The sequence below is a fragment of the Colius striatus genome, chromosome 3 (genome assembly GCF_028858725.1).
Source record: "Colius striatus isolate bColStr4 chromosome 3, bColStr4.1.hap1, whole genome shotgun sequence".
Taxonomy (NCBI): Eukaryota; Metazoa; Chordata; class Aves; order Coliiformes; family Coliidae; genus Colius; species Colius striatus.
In genome coordinates this window covers 49,864,485-49,886,279 of record NC_084761.1, presented here as the reverse complement: position 1 = coordinate 49,886,279, position 21,795 = coordinate 49,864,485, and the positions used below count along the sequence as shown (strand labels likewise).

The following is a 21,795-nucleotide window of genomic DNA, read 5'->3' as shown; positions in this document are numbered from 1 at the left end:
CTTCTCCACTGATCTTGGTGTCTGCAGAGATGTTCTCACATTCTCATTCCCTTCTGTTGCTGCTGATGTTTAGCAAATGCACAGCAACTTCTTCCCCTTCTCAAATACATTATTCACAGAGGTGTTACCTCAGTCACTAATGAGCCAGGTCTTGGTCAGCTGCGGGTCCATATTAGAATTGCCCGCCTTTGGCCCTATTAGCTACAGGGGAAGCTTGTAGCAGCACTTTCTTTAAAGAGGCCACCCCTGTACGCTACCAGAACCTGGGCCAGACAAAACCTCTATAGTTGGTGGTCCACCAGTGTTGCATTTACAACAGTGCTGGGTGATACACAAACAGGCACTGATTCTTAACACCTTTTCTATCATGCACTATTAAAATCAATAAGTGTGCATACTAATATATTTTTCAGGGTATTTGTTTTTTATCGTACTATACATTACCTTGGACAGCATGCCTCCATTTCCTTCTCAAAGCCTGAGCATTACTTTCTGCAGAGCCTATCTTTCTTCAGGAGGGAGTGGGAGATGTAAAAGTGAATGCTTTATTTGTTACCCTCCATCTCCATTCTATGCTGATTAGTCTCTTGGGCAGCCTCCTATTGTATGTTGCTACTATATTCTTTTTCTGTATATATTACTTATTTTATCTCTAAGTTCGTTTTCTAATGTGTACAATGAAATAATACAATCTTTTGTATAATATACCACTCTAATGCTTTTTTAAAAAAGTTAATTTAGAATCCAAATCAGCTATTAACCATTTCAGTCTTTGCTTTGCCTGTACTTCTGTGTACCTCTTCATATCTAGATATCAAAGTTATTCTTGGTATGCTAATTCCTTCCCCACAACTTCCTCTAGCAATCATTTTCTCGTGTCCAGTTTCCTTTTTTTTTGTGTGTGTACAATTTCAAAATAACATTTTAAATTGTATTTGTGTTTTGGGATGTCGTGCTTTTTCAAATTCTGTTATCATTTATCCATTCATCCATCAAATTCATCCATCAATAGTGAAATCCTATGCCAAAACGTTTTTAGTTTTAATGATTACCATCCATCAACCTTTACCAAACATATTGCCTCACCTTCAAACCCCTGGGCACTTACTCTTTGAATTCCATTTAGCCAAGAACATCATGAATTGTCATGAACATTAATGAATTGTTAAACCTAGTACCGCTCACTACAGAGATAAGCAGTTCAAGTTACCAGTGCTGAACTTGTCAGAAGATGCTTGCTTGTACTGAGGATTTGGTGTCTGTGGTGCTGTATGAAAAGCAATACAAATTTTCACTTAAAGGAACTTCAAAGGTAACTGGGTTCTGAGACAGAAAGTGAGACTTGATCTATGGAAAAAACAAACTTCCACTAATCACTTTATTTCTGTGACTGATCATTGACAGATTGTTACGCATTTTATCTCTTGGAATATAGAACAGTAAAATTTACATTCTCTAGTGGTGCTCACTTAGTATGAATAATCTTCAGTTTTGATTTGTAGAATGGAAGTTGACTTCTGGCTGCTTATATAAATAAACAAACTGTGTACTGTTTAAATATTTGTAGTAATATGGGACTTGATGATAGAATAGCCGAGTTTCCTCAAATACCAGAACTTAATACAACACTGCAGTCTCTGTATCTTTAAAAATATTGTTTTCCTATAACATACTCTGCAATAACACTGCAATGTTTTTCTTACGTAAGTTTTCTATCATTTTACTTATTCTGCATTTTTGTGTTATAAACTTATTCTTTCTTTGTATCTGCACTTATGCCGTCAATATCCTGCTTTTAAAGTGCAATAAAATATGAACTACTTAGAAATATCTACTAGACTTACTGTCACAAATTTTTGCTTAGAAGTCTTAAGGTGGGAGAGAGAAGGAGAAGAAGGAGAGGAAGGTGCTTAGTTATTATTACTTATTCATCCTACAAATTCTTTCTATTTGAAGATAGTGCTTTTCCCACTTTTTCTGCTTTAGCTCTGTCACTGTCTTCTCCTTGGAGTTCTCCAGAAGTTTACTTTTTCACTTAAGCACATTCATCTAGACATTTTATCTCATTTCTAATTTTTACTTTAATTTCTACACAGTACTTATAAGTAAGTATGACTTACCAAAATATTATTGCAGTAGTATATTTTCAGCATGTTATAGTTTCATTATTTTTATCATAAAGATGCTACCAGAGTTCATAACATCCCTAAGTATTAATTAAATGAGCAGTTGTCCCTAAAATTAATGTATTTTTACTACTTTCATTTTGACCTGTTATACTAGGGATAGAAAGAAGTAGGAGACTGACAAACAAGACTTTTCAATAGTTTTTATATGATTCTATGATTTAAATGAAAAAGTCATCCTTGTCCCACTAGATTATACTTTGCTGACTGTGTTTATGCATTATGCTGAATACTAGCAATGTCCTATTTGTAAGGTTTAGGAGTATTAATAGCAGCACTGAAATCTTCCAAATTTTGTTCAAAAGTATGAAATGAGAATTTAGTAAAGTGCATTCACTTACAATCAGAAATTCTCAAAAGTAGCAATGTTTTGCAATGAGAAAATACTTGGATATACCTTGAAGAAAAGATGAAAAAGCAAAACTGTAGAAATGAGGCATGGATAACTGCTGCATTATAAAGGAATGTATTGTATGTTTAAAATGGGTACTGTTTAATACAAAATGATCTACTTACACAGTTTTATCATATTATCATAATGTGGAGATATTTTCATGTTGTGTGCATGCTGCATGTAGATTCCTTCTATTAGCGTAAACTAGCTCATTCTGGTGACCTTTTTTTCCTGTACAAACTTGGCATCTGTTGTACATAACAGTTTTCTAACTAGAACTGTGTCATGCACAAACTGACAAGTAATATTTCTGGTTTTGTATGCATCATTACTTAATTCTTTGTAGTGTTGATCATTGGTGTGAAAGAAGCTTCATTATTACATACTGCCTGCATGACTGCATAAAGCAGAAATGATAATTTTTCATTTAACTTTAGTTGCCACCAAACCATGCATCTTTAAGATTTCATTTCTTTTTCTTTCTTTTTTGTTTTTTTCTTTTTTTTTAAAGGCTCTGTGGAATTCTCCATGTTCTGAAGGCTTAGTTTACAAACCTAACAGCATCTCATTCGTTCCATCATTATTAAATTAAAAAACAACATCTGGACACTCTGCACTTATACATTTAATTAAATACTGCTGTAGATGACATGAGCTGCAAGTTACTCTTACTGGCAAAATGCTATTACTCAATATTTGTATTATCAACAGTCAAACATTACTTTTTTGACAGTAATAACTTCATTATTAAATATATATATATGAATAAATTATTAGTCAGCTATTAAAGTTATTACCTGAAATAAAACTCTGTTATTCTTACCATTTTATGCAATTAATCATCCACTGGTGATTCACTTCAAATAAGAAAATACTTCAGTGATGCTTGTCTCTGAAATTGAAAAAACACATCTTCAAGATCTGGAAACTTAAGTAAACTAATTTTTTGGAGATCTGTGTTTGTTTTTTTGTTTGTTTTGCACTAATACTTCTGCAGCAATTGTGAATACCAGGTCAGTACCTTTCAATATGTGCTTTATGATGAAAGTTCATAAGTATGTATGCAATTTTCATTTGTGATTCAAGAGATGTGTGATTTCTGCAGCAGATTTGGTAAGCTTTTACAAGTAGAATTTACACAGCTTTGACCTGGGAAATTCTTAGAATGACAGCATTACTTTTTGTCTTATTTTCTGAGCCCTTCAGCTTCTAAGAGACATTGCTAGGACAACATAATATGCTTTCTATGCATGACTGTGCTACTTGAGTAGATAATTGTTGTCCAAAGGCAGTGGGGGTGAGGAAAGTAATTCCTGATTTATGGCTTTATTAATCAAGAAATCAGAAGAAAACTGGAGAGTTCAGCACAAACAGTGTCACCACTATTAGTTGCTTCAGTGTTCTCTTACCCAGGATTGTCTTCATTCACCTGAGGATGTACTCTACACCCACCCTTCAGGTAAGATAAGAAGATGCTAGTGCCAGCAGTATTCTTAAAGCTTTCCTGCTAATATCTTTTTTTATTAAGAGGAAACAGTGTTTCATTTTTGTTATTATGTCATTTTGATCAGGCCTGATAGTACATAATAAGTTATTCAACAACACCTGTTTAGTACCTGTGGCTTTAATTTTAAAAGCTCTCATTAAAAAGTCACATCTCACCAGTTAAATAGATCTGAACTGAAAATAAAAGCAATCAGCTTTTGATGCAGGTCTTTAAAGGGAATGAACCTTCTTCACACATGATGTTGTATTACGTTGGTCCATCAAATCAGGCTTCTTGAAACTTCTTTGCCTGTATAGTTGCCCAGTTCTTATTGTATTTGTTGGAAGTATCTTGAAAAACCAATGTTGTAGCATTTCTACAATTTAAAGAAACAACAGAAAAGCACATGTGCATATTATCCTTTTGAACTTCTTCTGTTGCCGTTATTTCTTCTCTTCCTTAATACTAGAAAATCCCTTCTGCATAGAAATGCCTACCTCTTGCTGTCTGTTGTGCTCTCTTTTGGTTTTTTTTTATTGTCTTTATTATGGTAATATTTCCAGTCCGTGTAGGATACTGTTACCTGGAAGAGGATAGAAAGAACATTTTACAATGCAATGCTTTGCTTAAAAAAAAAAAAAAATCTAGTAAATGGAGCAACTTTTGAGAAAACTGTGTAAATCAGTGAAAGAATAATGGAAGAAAAAATTCTTCAGGATTCCAATTAGAAGAAAATTAGTTTCACTTTCTAAATGAACAGGTGTTTTACCTTTTCCTCCTACAAGTATGAAAGAATACTTAAAATACACAAACAGGATATTTCTAAAGCTCCCACCTGATAGAAGTGTTGCTACCATCTGTCATTTCATAGAATCATAGAATCATAGAATGGTAGGGGTTAGAAGGGACCTTTAGAGACCATCTAGTCCAACCCCCCTGCAGAAGCAGGTTCACCTAGGTCAGATCTCATAGGAACATGTCCAGGCTGGCCTTGGAGACCTCCAACGAAGGAAATTCCTTTTGTCTTTGAGGGTAAAGAGCAAAAGAGTTGGGAATTTTAACTTTTTCAGTTTCTTTGTTTAACTTTTCTTTAACTTTACCAACCAATAAGAAATTACTTAGGTTGGTTCTTTTACTCACATGGCATTCAAATAGTCTGGAAAAAAATCGGGACTGACAAGTAATGTTCAAATGTCAAGGAGATACTATCAGTGTAGGCAAAGCCCACAATTTATATGCATAGACAAGAACTTAGTGTTAGTCTAATGAAAGTCTTAACTGTCTTTTATTTAAATTATTATTCCACTTACAGTGATACTAGCACATCTAGTTCAAACAGCCAAAAATTAAATGTACATAAGTTCCCAGTATCTACTCCTTCTTTGATGTATCACTCTTCCCCAGTTTCTGTTGTGAAGGTCAGTGGCTTTGGGTCAGTCGTGGGAGTGGTGGCACTGCAGTAAATCTGGCATCAATAACTCCTTGGCAAGAGTCTGTTGTTAGCATTCAGGATTTCTTTCTCCTCTTTCTGGAATTCAGTTGGGATCTCACTGATATGTTTATGAACATGTTGTATACCTTGCTCTTTATCATTGATTTAAAGTTCACATGAAATAGCTGTTATCCTTACAACTGGTTTTACCTCTCCCAAAGTTTGTCTCCCATAATGGTGAGTAAATGACCATTGCTGAGTTCATAGGCCTGGGGTCTCTGGTGTCAGGTCTAATGATTTGGATTACTCAATACTGGAAGATTTTTCTTCAGAGAAAGAAGATTTTTCTTCGGCTCATTACTGGTACCTGTAAGATATGTATAGCTGACGAATCCACCTGCTACCAAAAGCTTGCCTTGTAAGCCCAATACAAAGTGTAACACCATGCAGCTATGAAAAGCTGAACAACAGCTAGTAGAAAAAAAAAGGTAATAGTCTGATGATCATTAGGTAACTGCTAAGAGCTAAAGCAAATATTCAGGCAGTCCAGACAAAACCAAATCTTAATGTCCTTTTAGTTAACTTAATCCAAAGCGTGTGTCTTGTTACAATCAATGGCAACACTGTGTTAACTGGGATATGATAGTGAAACAGTATTGGCAAAATACTTTGTTCTCATTCTCAACATTGACATTTAACAAGTGCAGAGGTTTGTTATTTTAACTAGAACACATTGTTCTTTCTTCAGTTGATACTATTCAAGTGCTACAAGATAACCTGAGTTTCTTTTCTGCATTTTCCTTCAGGGAGTTCCAAATTTGCAGTGCAATGCTCTTTGACACAGCGGTAAGAGAGGAAAAAGTCACTGGAGTTAAAGTTAACACAGGTGCAAAAATGTTACAGCTAAAGTAAATAGTCTATGGTAAATGTTGAGAGGCTGAGAGGAAAGAAGAATGATTATAAGTTATCAGTAGTCAGAGGGGCAGACAATTCTTGAACAGCCTGAGGTGGGATAGAGAGACACAGAAAGGTTACATCCTGCTTGAACTGAAAGGAGATTTTATTTTTAACAGTTACCAGTGCCTTTAAATAAAAAAAAAAAAATCTTTTTAAAACAATTTCTGTATGAAAACACGCAAAATGGTGTGAATACTGGCAGGTAAACTCTTCTGATGTATCTCAATGTGCGTTTGGACCAATAAAGAATTCCTATAGTTTACAGTGTTTACAACAGGCCTCTCAAATAATATGCAGAATAATCGTTGAGACTCTGTGAGGATGGGTACCTTGTGCATGTGAGAGGGCTGGAAATTTTGTTTTTCTTAAATTAGGAGGCCAGTAACTTATCTTCTGGACATGGGTTTATGAGTGTTAAAACTGAATGATCTTAGAAGGAAAAAGCTAATGTACAATATATGACCTGTATTATACCAAGAATAGAAACAGCAAATGCCATTTCTATCCCTGACCTGTTACTAGCACTTTCTCAACAGAAGTGCAATGAGAACTATATCCAGGCTGTGTAATCTGCCTTCATTTCAATACAGTGCTCTTTTAGTATTCATGTATTCATTCTTAGTGATGGAAGTTTCCACTTCTAAAGAGTCAACAGAATATTAACATTAATGATAAAACAGCAAGAAGGAGCATGAAGGGAAAGGGTTATAAATGAGATTTGGGGAATAGTAATACATTTCTTTTGTAGTATACAAAAAGGCATTAAATTGAAAACAGAATCTACTGGATACCAGCAATAAAGGAGTGAGGGGGGGAAAAAAAAAAAAGTTCTGTTTGTTTACTAGGAAATGCACTGCAAAAGAAAGCTCGCAAAGATCTATTTCTGTGACTGTGTGTAAAATCACATTGAAGTTGCAAGCACATAAATTAGATACTGTATTATAACTTTATATTCGGTACCAGCTTCATTAATTTCAGGGATATTTTTATTCATCTAAACACATCCAGGAAAAACTTGGTGGTGCTGTTATTGTTAACTATCATGACGAAATTAAGTGATAGCTTTGTATTTGATGCTAAAATAGGAGAGCTTGATCTATATCATGTAATGGTGCATACATGCTATCAAATATTTTGAGAGAAATGCACCTTTGCTGATACAATAGTATGTTTTAAGTGAAGAATGAAGAAAGCAGAACTGCATGAGAGGAACAGATGATAGAGGCAGTAGGATCTTCATACCTTAAACATATGAAATAATTTTAAGTGCACACCTGAAAGACTTGAGCTTCCTGAGGCACAAGTATTACAAAGTATCTATGTGAATATATATTTGTACTTCTATGTACATCTATTTCATCTTTGATTGAGAAGAAAAGATTAAAACAGAGACAAATCTAATACAGGAGTCCTGTCAGGTTATGAATAAATTCTTGAAAGAGGACCCCAATATAAATTGCCAAATTTCAGGTATTACATAAATAAACATGAAGAAAGACAAGTTTACTGATTAGAATGCAAGTTTGGAAGGACCAGTTCCATGGAGTCAGTTTTTAAAATTGTGTATGTTTTGCAAGCGTCCAGGTACCCTGAAAAAAAGCTCAAGTAATTACAGAATTGAACAAAAAAACCTGAGACTACTGATGAACAGTTGGCTCTTCAGACATTGTCATATATCTACTCATACTCCCAGTATGACAGTTTTTCTGAATGCTTTTGGAATCCTTGATGCTAGAAGACACTTTACTGGAGAAACAAAAACTAACATGTTAACTGCCTACCAAAGACTTTCGTATATGTTTATAGCAAAGTAAATCCAGGATTTTTTTTGTCATTGTAACTGAAAGTGAACACATTGTTTCTATGTGAGAAGCCCTCTGAATTTAAAAAAGAAAATAATAATAAAAAAACCCACTCTGAATTGAAAAAAGAAATGTAAAATATGCTGAAGCCACATGTAATATTGTTTACAGGACTCTTTGGAAATGATAATAGCATTCTAGTGAACTCAAGGCAGTGCTACGGGGTTGTGTCATTTATTCTTTCCTGTTTTCTATTTGCGATCTGGAGCTGAGGGGCTGACAGTGCTCCAGGAACTGCTCCAGTGTGGACTCTCTATGGGCTGCAGTTCCTTCAGGGCATATCCACCTGCTCCAATGTAGTGCTCTTCACAGGCCACAGTATGTTTTGACTAGAGATCATCAGGTCAGCTTGGATTGTGTTCAATTTATTTGCGAGAAGGTGATCTTCAATGTGAATGGAAAGGCCTCATTTTAAAAAATCCAAAACACAGTATTTACTCCATATTCTGTTCAGATACAATCTTATCCAGTTCTCTTTCAAAATAATCTAGCAATTAATTTTTCACAAATAAGGCCAAGTTAATGATGGCACATTTTTAAGAAGGCAATTCTGTCCTTGTGTCAGCAGTGGATTAGAGTTGTTTTTAATATTATTATTCTGGAAAATCTTTGATTAGCTGATATGCCACATCTTTATTAGCAGTCCTATATGAGTTGATTCTTCATCACACTTTCTGTTAAATTTGTTTAACACTTGGGGAAGTGTGCAAGCTTGATGTCAACCAAATAGGAATTGATTAGCACATAGAGTTTACCTTTCAAATTGAGGCTGCTAATTCTATGGTAGCCATTTCACAAGCATCTGTCAAACATTAGCAACTTGATCTGTGGGAATAAACTACTTTTCAAACTAAGAATAATCTTTTATGGAAAATTGAATAAAATTACTTAAAATAAAACACATGCATTGCTTATACTTTCTCTTGTCTTGCTAAAGAAGTAAATTTAGAAATATTTTTAGAACCGTGCAGTTAGGATTTAAGTAGTAACTTAAATAGCAAAACCTTTAAAAATGTCCTTGTTATGGAACTCCTAGATATGATTTGAGTGATCTGACTGATAAAATGATATGGGCAAGTACCGTGAAAGGCAAAACAAGAGTAAAACTAGTAAGAATGAGGAGGAAACCAAAGCTTTTATGAACCCTTCGATGTGCACCTACATCCATCCAGTGTTTGCTTTACTTTTAAATATTTCCCTTTGTAACAAATACTGATGGAGAGCACCAAATCTCTCTTTCGAAGTTCTTCATAGCTCGATGTTATTTCCTGATATTGACCAGTAGTAGTGAAAAAGTAAACAGAGAAATAAGTGTACAGTGATGTTACTGGGAAACTGCCTGGTTTACCAAAGTAGGTTAGGGATGTTCTTAACCTGAAGAATACTAATTGATGGTGGACCTATTTTTTATGAGTTTCTTTCCTTTATGGTTATCTATCCCGACAACATCCTTAAAGGAGCATGTTCTAGTTTAGGTTTAGTTTGATTATTCCTCCGTATTAATTTAGTTTCATTAACATGATTCTCATCATCTACATTGTTGATAAAGCTGGTATCCAATGTTCAAAGCTTTTTCATAGATCTTCAACAGTTCACTATCATTTTAGTTCTCTGTTGAAAATGTTTATGCTGAGAAACAGATTAAGTGGATATTGTATGTATGAGGCACATATTGCCAAAAGAAGGTGCCAGATGCTTGATCTAAGAGCTTATTATACTCTTAAGCAGGAAGAAGAGAAAGTACTTGGCTGACTCCATTCTTAAACCCCAGGTTTTTCTGTCTTCCTTCCTCAAATCTCTTGTTGCCATGTCTGCAAATTTTTCTTGCTGTTGGGAATATTTGCAAACTCTGTTAGTGGTGGGGCTTTTGTTCTGGCTCATTATTTTCCCCTGCTGTTGCTCCTTTGCTCATTTTCTTTTATCTTTCTATATTATTTTTATTCTCCTTCCACATTACTGTCTCATTTTGTCTCATCCTCTCCTTTCTTTCTTTTCTATAAAACATTGTTTTTATCACTTGTAAAGCATGCTTCTAAAACTTCAACAATAGAGACCAGAAAATTACACTTTTTCTTTTAACTTCCATTTTTCATCAGCCTCTTTCTTAGTTTTAGGCAGAAAGGAAGAGAAAAAGAAAAGACATCTAAGACAAACTGCCCGTACAGGATAACTCTTAGGGACTAGGAAGTGATATTTTTTTCCTGTAGTTCAGAACACTAGCTACTCATGTTCAAAAATATGTAAAAAGAAAATTATGCCATTTCAATTTTGTATGTATTAAGGTAATTTTAGATTTTTCTTTTAATATCCAGAAGATAGTATTGGTTTTTTTCTGTCTTATATCAAGTAAGAAATTAATGTGAAACTTGTTTAGCCACCCTTTGGTTTTCTTGAACTATTTGTAACAGATTCAGGTTGGCAAATTTCAAGAGAGCTTTGCTGTGTGTTGTCAACTTGGACTGTATATTTCAGCTCACCATGCAGATGTACAATTTAATTAAAATACTTGTAAATTCTTTTGAGCATCTACAGAAAACTTTTTTTCCCACTGCTAGAAGGCTTACTTTGCATTAGTGCTTTGCAGTAGCTTATATTTCATAATGAAGTAAATTTTCAATGGGTCACGCCACTATTCAAGATAAACACAGTTGCTTTGTAAATGTTGATTGTGTCACGTGTTGGTGGAATATCCTAGTACAGTAAGTTGGATGATATGGAGAGAGCACTGATGTGTATATTCCTCTTGCATATTTCTCATCTGTACACTTTATTACAAATCTCATAGCCATTGGTGCACAAAAATACCCATAAAATTCTTTAAAATGAACTTTTAAAACTCTAGATGAGTTAGTATTGTAGTAAAGATAGGAGAATTTGTCATTCTGACAATATTGCTCAGCTTTCCTTCTGCTGTAGACATTTCATCTTGGTTTTTATCCTGCATTGTTCTAACTGTTGCTTTCCCTTGCCCTTTGGTTGTAAGTAATAAATGTAATGTGCTGCTTTACTTCTGATAAATTTAATTAATCTGTGATTAGTACCAGTATTTCTGCATGAGCATGAAAAATATGTTCAAAGACTTGAGGCCATGTGCTCATAAAATACTCAGCTTCTTCCTGAATTAATTTGCATGTATTATTACAGGACCAAATAAAAATCTTATTAAATATACCTGGGAAAGCATAACCATTTGAGATTTTGCAAGGCAAAATTTCAACTTTTTCTCACAGAAGGCTTTTTAAAGGCCAGGTTAAAGAAATCACCAAACCTTACTCTTGTCTAGTGAATTCTTGCCTAGGGGAAGCATGCTGCCGCTTCAGATTTTTTTAGTTATCGGACTAAGAGAAAATTTCTACAGAAGTATTTCCAGTGTACAGCTCAATATCTATAGCTGAGGCAAGCTCTGTTTTAATTGAGGTACAAAGAAGTGTGGACAGCCCAATTCAACTTCGATTTGGGATTCCAGAACTTTCTATTGCACTATTCTGAGGCATTAGGGTGAGTCACTCAAAATATCTTCTGCATTTTTTATTAGTATTTGGATTTTTCTTTCATGTATAGTAAACTTAGGGGCTTTTTACCTTTCTACTAATTGCATTGCCAAAACTAATCTAATAAAACCACAACAGTATGTGTGTATGTGTGTGTAAGAGAGAGTGTTTCAAATAACTCCCATAGTACATGAAAATTGTTAGCTCTTACACATCTCCCAAGTGGAGTCTAGTCAGTTCTTACAAGGTAACAAATACATTCTTTCTGGAACAGGTCGGCTGTGTACAGAGGACTATTTTGTTTTAGAAGAGGAAAGGGTGGAGGCATTAGGGAAGGGAGCAGGAATGAAGACTGCACAATATGTTTAATAAAATGTCTTCTTTTTAAAAAATTTTTATTCTAGTTTTCCTTTAAGTGTTCCTTTAAAGTTTCAGTGCTTTCACTTCCTATTCTTGTAAACTTGCCTCATTGTCCCATTACAATTCTCTAATTCCCTGGTCTATTTTCTGTCCTGTTTTTTTTCTTTTTTTTTCTTTTTTTTTGGTTATATTTTAGTTCCCAGACCTTTTCTTTGTCAGCACTTTGATTTCCATGCTACGTCTGTGCTAATTAACCAACAGGACAATTCAGATTCACTTTGAGTGCAAACTATTTCCTGAATGGTTAGGGGAAAAAAAAAAACCACATAAGAGGCAGATCCTATCTCACCTTTAATCACCAATTAGTTATTTTTCCATGTGAAATGTGGTATATTGATACTTTAAGTATCATAATTTACGAAGGCTACCTATCCATTATAACTGCTTTAAATTCAATGCAACCTTTCCAAAGTAATTGATGAAATAGTACATGATTGTAAGAGGCAACATACAGAGACTCTAAATTTGAAAGGAAGCTCCATTTGCTGAGGCAGGAATTGGTCAGTGGCAACCAGCTTTTGAAGATTGACTGGTGGCTGTGCTTGGAACTGTTTCTTTTTGCCATCTAAATTACTAGTGATGCCTTTAGTTAGACAAAGTTGGCAAACTCATTTATGATTGTACATGACTGTATTACCCATGCAGGGATTACGATTTCATCACTAATTTTAAATGGAAACAAAATTCTAAATCAAAATGTCTGAACTGCTTTTTACCATATCTTAATAACATTGTATTTTCAAAGTGTTTGTTTCTTCCTGCAACAAACACTAACTTCAAACCATAGTTTTCTTCTTTCAGAACAGTTAATTTGATCAATGTAATACATTTCCCCCAGTCATCACTGACTTTTTTTGGTGAAAAGGGTCAGATCAATACACAGATCCTTATATTCTCTGAAGATTTTGCAGATACATGGAAGTTATTAGGATACACCTTACTATGCTAGATTTTTTAGCAGGTTGGTCTAAATACAGGGAAGTATTTAAGTACCAGTAAAGTATCAGCTGCAGTCAATATTCTCCAAAAACTGAAATAGCTCTTGTGCATTTGAATCAAGATAACTGTTGGAATTTTGAATACCTGTGCAATGTGAATGAACCAGAGGCAACCTTTCTATGCAAATATGAGGACCTGGTAGGTTTTGTATAAGAAATTTTAAAGTTTTGTGGGTGTTTCTTTGGTGTGGGTTTACTTTTTTCATAGAGCTCTTTTGAATTAGTGCATCTCCTTTTTATCCTGAATTAGCATAATAGAGATTTTCTAATGTGAACCTTTTGTATGTGAAATGTGCCAAAACCTTTATCTTGTTCTAATGAATATTAATTGCTTTGTCAACCTTCTATGAATGCATGAAATTATTGTGTCCTAGAAGTAAAGACTTTTCACTGTGTATGCCTGGAAGACGCTTTACTATTGCTAGAGATCTGCTTTGCCTTTAAAAGGTGCAGATAGGCTGCTGTGGAGAGTGTCAGAGAAGAGATCTGTATTTTATTTTTTTTTTAATAATGGGATCTGAAGTGTAATATGTTTTTCATTTATTTGTGAAGTATTAATGGAACATTGTGATTTTTTTTCAGAGTTCCTATGAACATGTATATCAAGATTGAAGTAAAAGATATTTACAAATTGTGAGAGCTAGCAGGGACAGAAATTGTTTGTTATTTCCTTGATTTAGCTGTCCAAATTCAAAAATTATTTAGAAATTATGGCTTGCTCCTGTTTCATGGAATTTAAAGGCTGCATTCTCTATCAGTCTTTATCAAAAAAACCCTAGGATGAGATAGACAGTATTTATTTTGTATTGTTACTATTATTCCTAGCATTGTGACTGGAGAAAGCAGAGGACTACTTATTTTATCAGAAATCAGCTTTCTTCCAGTGTTTGGCTTTATGTGAACTTAGTGGTACATTTAATTAGGTTTGGATGACATCTGGTTTTGTAGTGAAACTGCATTACCTAGAGGGCCAAAATGTGTGTATTCAGTTATTTATCATTCCTGAGGCAGAGAGAAGTAAATATTATCAGCTTTTCTCAATTGTCTCCTGTTTTATCACGCTAAACTCTGTGGTCCTGATCTGTGCAAATCAGTAGCACTCCACCAGGGAGTCCTGGTCCGTCATAGGTAACATGCATTGCAGTGCCCTTTGTGTGAACACAATCTGTTCCTTTGTATATTATCTTTTACTATGAAATCTTCTTTCACTGTTTCTGAAATGATACTGAAATATGCAGCTTCCTTTGTTTAAAAAAAAAGGGTTTTTTAAAAAGTGATGCTGACTTCATTTAGTCTGTTACTTGAGCATGATTCAGTTAATCTCCACTTGCAAATGCTATTATAAACACTAATTAATCCTTTTTGCAAAGACAAATTTTGATTAATGCATATCCTTAAAATTTACACCTAATTACACAAAATATAATCTCTAAATTTGTATAAATAGAAGAACATTGTAGATAGTAAGCATTTTTCTGAACTTAGCACATTTGCATGTGCTAATTAAGGACTGCTTCATTGTATTTACATTTGCAAATAGATTTTGTTATCATTACTCAACTTATTGCTCTGTGAACAGAAGAAAACAACATACTATTTTTGGCACAGGTCCAAAATGTATATCTTAAATCTGTTTTTTAATCTAGATTAATGTTTTGATGAATTAAAGTAGTTAGTGGGATTTTATTTATCGATCAGTACGTTATTAAATTAATTAAATTTACCTACATATGAGAGGAAGAGCAAATCCTTATTTTTTTTCCATTCATCTTGATGAATACCTCCTTTTTATTCTTTAGAAGATAAACTCTTTTGTAGTAATAAACTTGATAGTGGTATACATACTTACCACAGAGTTGGAGAAGGCAGGGGTTAGAAGAGACCTCTAGAGATCATCTAGTCCAACCTCCTGCTAAAGCAGGTCCACATGGATCAGTTGGCAATATCAAAAAGTTCTTATGTTAGCAGTCATAAGTGGTCCTGCTCTGGCAAAGGGGTTGGAATAGGTGATTTTTCAAGGTCTCTTCCAGCCCTTGAGATTCTGTGATTCTGTGATTTTATTGGTACAGTTTTTTGTCTGTTCTTATACACAAGCTGAATTTGAAATCCAGGCAATCTAAAATTCTGAAAGAGAAGACACTTTCTTGGAGGCTTTAATTTTGGCTCTAGTTTCTGAAGTAGATTATCATGAGTCAAAAAATGTTATTTATAAATATTTAGTAACAATAGCTACAAAACACATTTCAACCTTCTCATAAAATAACAGCCACTTAACAGTAATTTATAATTATATGCTCCTTAATGAAATAGTCTTTGTTTATTGGATATGCCTACTACTGTAATAACAAAAAAGAAACCCTAAACTAATTGTGATTGAGGAAGACTTGAAAATACATTTTATCTCATATGTTTTAAAAGTTATTATTACAATTATTATATTTTCTGCAGCACTAGAGTGAGATTTTAATAAACAGATAATTCCAGAACACACAAGATTTTGACATTGCTTCCAGTGTTAACATTGGGCATCACAGTGGGATGTTATACTGGTCAGTGAGGTAATCTATTTTTATTTCTCCAGCCACATAATTCTGTGATGCTGTGATGCACAAATTGTGCATATTGAATATGTCAAAATATGCAGTACAGTGTAATGAAGGGTTAAATTTATAGAAACTTCCTAAAATGTCTCAGTAAGCTTATTTTAGACACTATTTAAATGTTTAGAAACTATTTAAATCATAACCTTATTTGTAGAGATGTGATGACAATCAGTGTTGGTTTTTCTTGGAACATTTTCTGTCTGTCACCTGGTCTGTAAAGTTCAAATATAGAGATGATCCTGAAGGGCTTGTAGTATTATTGCTTGGTATTATTTTGAAAATTACCAACTTTATTATAATTTTTCAAATTGTAACGTGTTTTACATATTCTTCTGAATAAAAAATTAGCATCATATTTAATGAACAGGTTTCTTTCTGTAGGTTTTTCATGAGTATGGTAGCTATTTAAATGTATGTGGGGTTTTTTTTTATTTATGAATTGCTTGAAAAAAGTCTCCAGGGAAAGCTTTTGGGTGCTTTCATAGGAAGGCGAGTCTTAACATGTTAAAAAAATGTAATCGTCAGTGGGGAAAAAAAAAATTAATACAGAACAGAATAAACAAAAAATGTTTTGCCTACTGAGATTTACCTGATATTTCTAGATCTTTATTTCTTAATAAAAATCTCTCTTTCTTAACAGTGCTTTTCACCACAGTGATTTTAGGTATCTAGGCAGAAGAGCTCACCACACCTATGATGCAATCTGCTGCTTATGTAAGAGTAGGTAGGGCTGCAGGAGAAGACAGGAAAAGGCACAAACTTTGACTTCATGTGCTATGGAGGAGTAGTATCTTGCTGGTATAAAGAATTGAATGCAAGCTTAAACTGATATTCTGTTGATGTAATGAGTTTTTAAATGTGGAGTCAGAAGAGTTATGTCTTTGGCTTGAGAATTCCTGGGAATAACTGGAAATCAGTTTGAATTTTAAATGTGGCGCAAATATGCTGAGTTCAGGCCATAGCAAGAGTATCTGCCTGCTCAAGTTTCTGCGTGGGTGGGTATATATGCTTCCTAGCCTTTCTAATGTTTTAAATCCTCGAGTAATTTGTCTCTAAGAATTCAACTTAGTATAGTAAGTTGATAGACTTGCTTTTTAAAGTAAATAGAAGCAAAAGTACTAATTTGGTTACCTGTGTTTTCAACAGGGTCATTAAAAATAGTTCAGTTACCATATATACCATAGTGACAAAATCCTGAAGCTTTTTAAAGAGAAGACTCACACAGACACTTTTGTGTTTGCTAAGAAAACTTAATGCTGGTAATGTATCTGGTAAGAGAGAAATATCTATTAATCAATATTTCATTTAGACAAATTTATTTTAATATTTTCAGAAGCATTCATCCTTAAATATATTCCCCAAACTCAGCTGAAGTGTCTTTGTGCTCTATCCTTAATCTATCATCCTGTAGACCCCCGAGTATAGGACTAAGAAGCTGTTTACGTAATATGTTATCTACAAATGTTGATTTCTCCCTTTTCTTGAGAGATATTCAGTCAACTATTACTAGATCTTGGAGGATTATTTGAATATTTTCCTCTGTTTAAGATGAAGGAAGGAAAGGGAGAGAAGCAGTAACAAAAAATGTAGTTCTGCACTACATTTACGGCACTCTTGACAGCAAGACATGGTTTCTGCTTTCCATGTGGCTTGACATGGTGCAGATGGCCCTCCTTTCTCTAACTTGGTCCTGTGGCACCCTCATCTCTAGAGCTGTGTCATGGTTTGGCCCAGCTAGCACAGCAGCACCAAGACAGTCTTTCACTCAGTGTCCCCCATCCACCCTCACCCTCATTAGGATGGCAGAGGGCCCAGAGAAGTGAGAAGAAAAAAGATAAACAAGGTTGTTGTGGATTAAGACAAGTGCAGGAGGACTCACTGCCTATTATGGTTCTGGGCAAAACAGGACAAGGGGAAATGAGATGAAGCTGGAACACAAAACATTCCACTTAAATATAAGAAAAAGCTATTTTACTATGAGGGCGAGGGAGCAGTGGCACAGGCTGCCCAGAGGGGTTGTGGAGTCTCCTTCCTTGGAGATCTTCAAGACCCACCTGAACATGTTCCTATGTGACCTGATCTAGGTGAACCTGCTTCTGCAGAGGAGTTGGACTAGATGATCTCTAGAAGTCCCTTCCAACCCCTACCATTCCATGATTCTATGACTTCGAGAGTAAAGTAGGAAAGTTTATTCTACTACCTGCAAGAAACAGAAAGGAACAGAAAGCAAAAAGGGAGTAGGATGATGAGAAAATCACAACCAGCACTTTAAGATCTCCCTCTCTCACTCCTCCTTTCTTCCCGGGCCCAGCTCACTGCTCCCAATATCTCTACCTCCTCCCCACTGAACAGCTTGTGGAGGCAGGAAATGGGGGATGTGGTCAGTGTGTCACAGATGGGCTCTGCCGCTTCTTTCAGAGACACGGGACACAGTCCTTGGTGAATATCTCTGGTGTGGATTCTTCTCCATGGTTGCAATTTTTGCAGATACAGGGTCCCTCCCTTGGGACACGGCCCCTTCTGGGCATAATTTTAATGAGCTTCTGTGGTGTGGGTTCTTCCCCACAGTTAAAGCTTCTGTGAACGTTATGTCCCTCCCATGGGACACAGCCTCCTCCAGCCATAGTCACTGCCCTTGGCTTGGGGTCTGTAACAAAGTGATTGGGTCCCTCCCATGGAACACATCCTCCTCCAGCCTTCTCTCCCTGCCCTTGGCATGGGGTCTTCTTTAGCAAAATGAGTCTCTGCCCTTGATGCGGTGTCTTTAGCAAAATGAGTCACTGCCTCTAGTGCAGGGTCCACTTTAGCAAAACGAGTTTCTGCCCTTGATGTGTCACCTTTAGCAAAATTTAAACTAATCTCAGCTTCACCAGTCCTCTCCGTAGAATGCAGAGGAATCTCTGCTCCAGCACATCTCCTCCTCTCTTTCCTCACTGACCTTGGAGTCTGCATGGCTGCTTCTCTCTCTCTCCGTACTCCTTGCACCACCAGCAGCCAGAGAAGAAGGGACAGAAGAAAGAAGAAAGAGGAGGGAAGAACCGTCCTCTTCTGGTTTCTTCTTAAAAAGTGATTATGGAGGTATCTATTTGGCTCAGCCCTAGAAGTAGGTCTGATTCAGAGCTGGGAAGACTTTTGAGCAACTTCTTAAAGGAGCCATCTTTACAGCCCCTTCCCCCTTACCAGAAAAGGCTGTCACGTCAAACCATGACATTCCACCCCTCACCTTCGCAAATCACTTTTTAAGGAGGTGTTAAAAATCCACCCCTCGTCCCTTCATAGGTAGAACCACAGAAAAACTCATCAGTCAGCAGCACAGTTCATGTTTTGCCCATTACCTCTCCCAATTAGTATCCTTATCTCAAATTTAATCTCCAGTGCTCCAAGCCCCACAGACTTAGGCCCCACGTTGGGTGCCAACTAATGTCATGGTTTTGCCCAGCTGGGACAAAGCAGGGGAAAAAAACTCCACTACTCCATCCCCTCCCGACAGAACAGGGAGGAGATCAAAAAGAAAGGAAAAGAGCCTGTGTAAGTTCAAGTAAGTACAGTTTACTATAATACAAGTTGGGAAAAGAACAACTTTAATGAAAAATAAGGAAATATTACAAAGAAAACTGATGAGTGACACAATAGCTCACCAGCCGGGTCTGGACCTAAGCGACCGCTACGGACTGGCGGCCGAAAAGCCGTGACCCTGGAAGAGAGCTCCTCCTGGCCAGGTCCCCACCTATAGACTGGGCATGACTTTGGGATGGTATCGAATACCTGTGGGCCAGCCTGGGTCAGCTGCTCAGGCACCCCTTCCTGGTTCCTCACAGGAATTAAACCCTATCCTAGCTCAAAACAGGACAAGCTGTCATAAAGGGGTGGAGGTATGCAAGAACACACTGGTTTCTATTTCAGTACAGTTTACCCCCGCAGAATGTTAGTTATGGTAAAATTTTAAAAATGTACCTTAAATTGTGAGAGGGGAAAAAAAGGACTGAAGCAAGCTGACACGCAAGTTTCCCATAACAGCTGCAGAGTGTGACTGTCAAATGGTAGCACACAGGTGTGACCTTACCCCACAAGCAGGGTTAAGAGCCAATCTTGCAAAGTGGCATGACAGGAAAAAACTTTTCACTGGAGTAAAAATTTTTTTTTAGGAGATGGCCATAAGCAGAATACTTTCATGTGTGGCAAGATTTGGAGAAAAATGTTGGTATGTCCAGAGTACTTGGAGAACATTATATGTCTCGTACTAATTCAGACCTATCACAAGAAAGAGTACTACAAGCATGGTCCTAGAGAGCCGTGCTACAAATGTTGGTGCCACTAAGGGGTACAACTCGTGACACACGAGCAGTGGACAGCCTGACGTAATCAATGATGTAAATACCTTAAGAATTATTCCCTTTCTGTTATGGGCAGCTATTGAATGTGTCATGGTGGTTCTTTCTGAGAAATACAAACATAAATAATTCTCCAAAAAGTGTACTTAAAAATAACATAGGCCAAAGAAAGAGTTTAAACAGCATTATTTGTGTTAACAAAGAATACATAAAGTATCAGAAGGTGGAAAAACTTTCATAGGGATACTGCAATTGAAGTTTTCGTATCAAAACCATTTCTCTTCATGTTAAAATGGTACCAAATACTAAATTAACATATACAAACAGATATAGTCCATGCCTGGGTGGTAAGTGCTGTTACCAAAGCACAATACAAACATTTTCATTTTACCATTTATAGAGAATTGCCACTCAAATCAATTGATAGCTTATGTAAAAAGGCAGAAGTAGTTCTACATGTCTATTAGGTGCTTATTGAAGATAAAGTACTGTAATGTATTTTACAACCCTGAAGGGAGCAATGAATTGATGATATTGTTAATATTGTTAATTTTACTATTTCAATGTCATGGCCATCTTATACTGTGTATGTAGCTGTAATTTTACTCAGTGTTTTGAGGATTGTTCTGGAATTTCTGCTTTACTTTTCTGTACCTACTTTTTATTTTTATTTCATCACAGCATGATTTAGCAGTGAGGCTTCTGAATTCATTAACAGAAAACCTGTTTTCTGACCTCATGCTTCCACTAATGTTCTGTATGATCTCAGCTAGGTCATTTTCCTTTCTGTATCTTGATTTCGTTATCTGCCAATAATTGAAGTGCTTTGAATTCTATGAGTTTCAAGAATTATTCTTTATTAGGAAACTGTACCAGTTTTCTTTGTTATTATTTGTATGAAATTTTAAATTTGTGATACTGCATTATTGATTTGTACCAGTTTAGTAGATGTAACAAGTGTGATGGCTTTATGTTAATATGTAAAAGTAAAAATGAGTATTCATAATACAAAAGCCATTAGCTAATCAGATTGTTATTAACTGTTTAAATAGATAATTAAAAAACCCTTATCTGTCTTTACCTATCTTGGAAAGTAAAACAGTGAGATCCTTAGTGGATCATAAATTGGCATGGTTTAAATGTCATTGCTCTTAATTTTATATGGTGCTACTATTAAAACATGAAATGTATCTTGTCAGAAATTGGTCTGTTGTGTAATATATGACACTGGATTGTACCTGACAACTGCCATCATTGTCTGTTAAGATTGTCGATGAGAAGGGAGAGTTATTGTTATTGAATTCTCTAAGTAATGTATTATATAAATGAATTAATAAGCTGTTCCATTGCAAAAATTCTGGAACAAATTAGAACTTTTCTAAAAACAAAACTGAAAACCCCTCAGTTCTGAAAAGGAAAATATTTTCAACAATCCAGGAATGAGAAGAATCAAGCTATTCTTTTTGTTAATTCTGTTTGATTGGAATGTTTATCAGAGTTTCAGATGCTAATTAACATAAATGGGTTTTGGTAGATGTTTTTTCTGTTGTTTGGTGGTTTGGTTTGGTATTATGGTTTGAGATTTTGGGGGAAGAGAGGTTCATGGCTCTACATTTTGAATACCCTGCAATAAGG

General features: G+C 35.5%; 1 protein-coding gene across 2 annotated transcripts in view; it reads left to right on the top strand.

The window, feature by feature from the left end:
• CCSER1 (coiled-coil serine rich protein 1) overlaps positions 1 to 21,795 on the top strand; it is a 690,264-nt gene that overhangs the window by 437,765 nt on the left and 230,704 nt on the right. Inside the window, exon 10 of one of the 2 annotated variants that reach the window (XM_061993284.1) lies at positions 3,092 to 3,281. The exons of the other annotated variant lie outside the window; for it this stretch is intronic. Within the exon in view, the coding sequence (XP_061849268.1) occupies positions 3,092 to 3,172 (81 nt within the window). The 3' untranslated portion in view covers positions 3,173 to 3,281. Of the gene's footprint in view, positions 1 to 3,091; positions 3,282 to 21,795 lie in introns of those variants that run through there. 2 annotated transcript variants of the gene reach the window in all.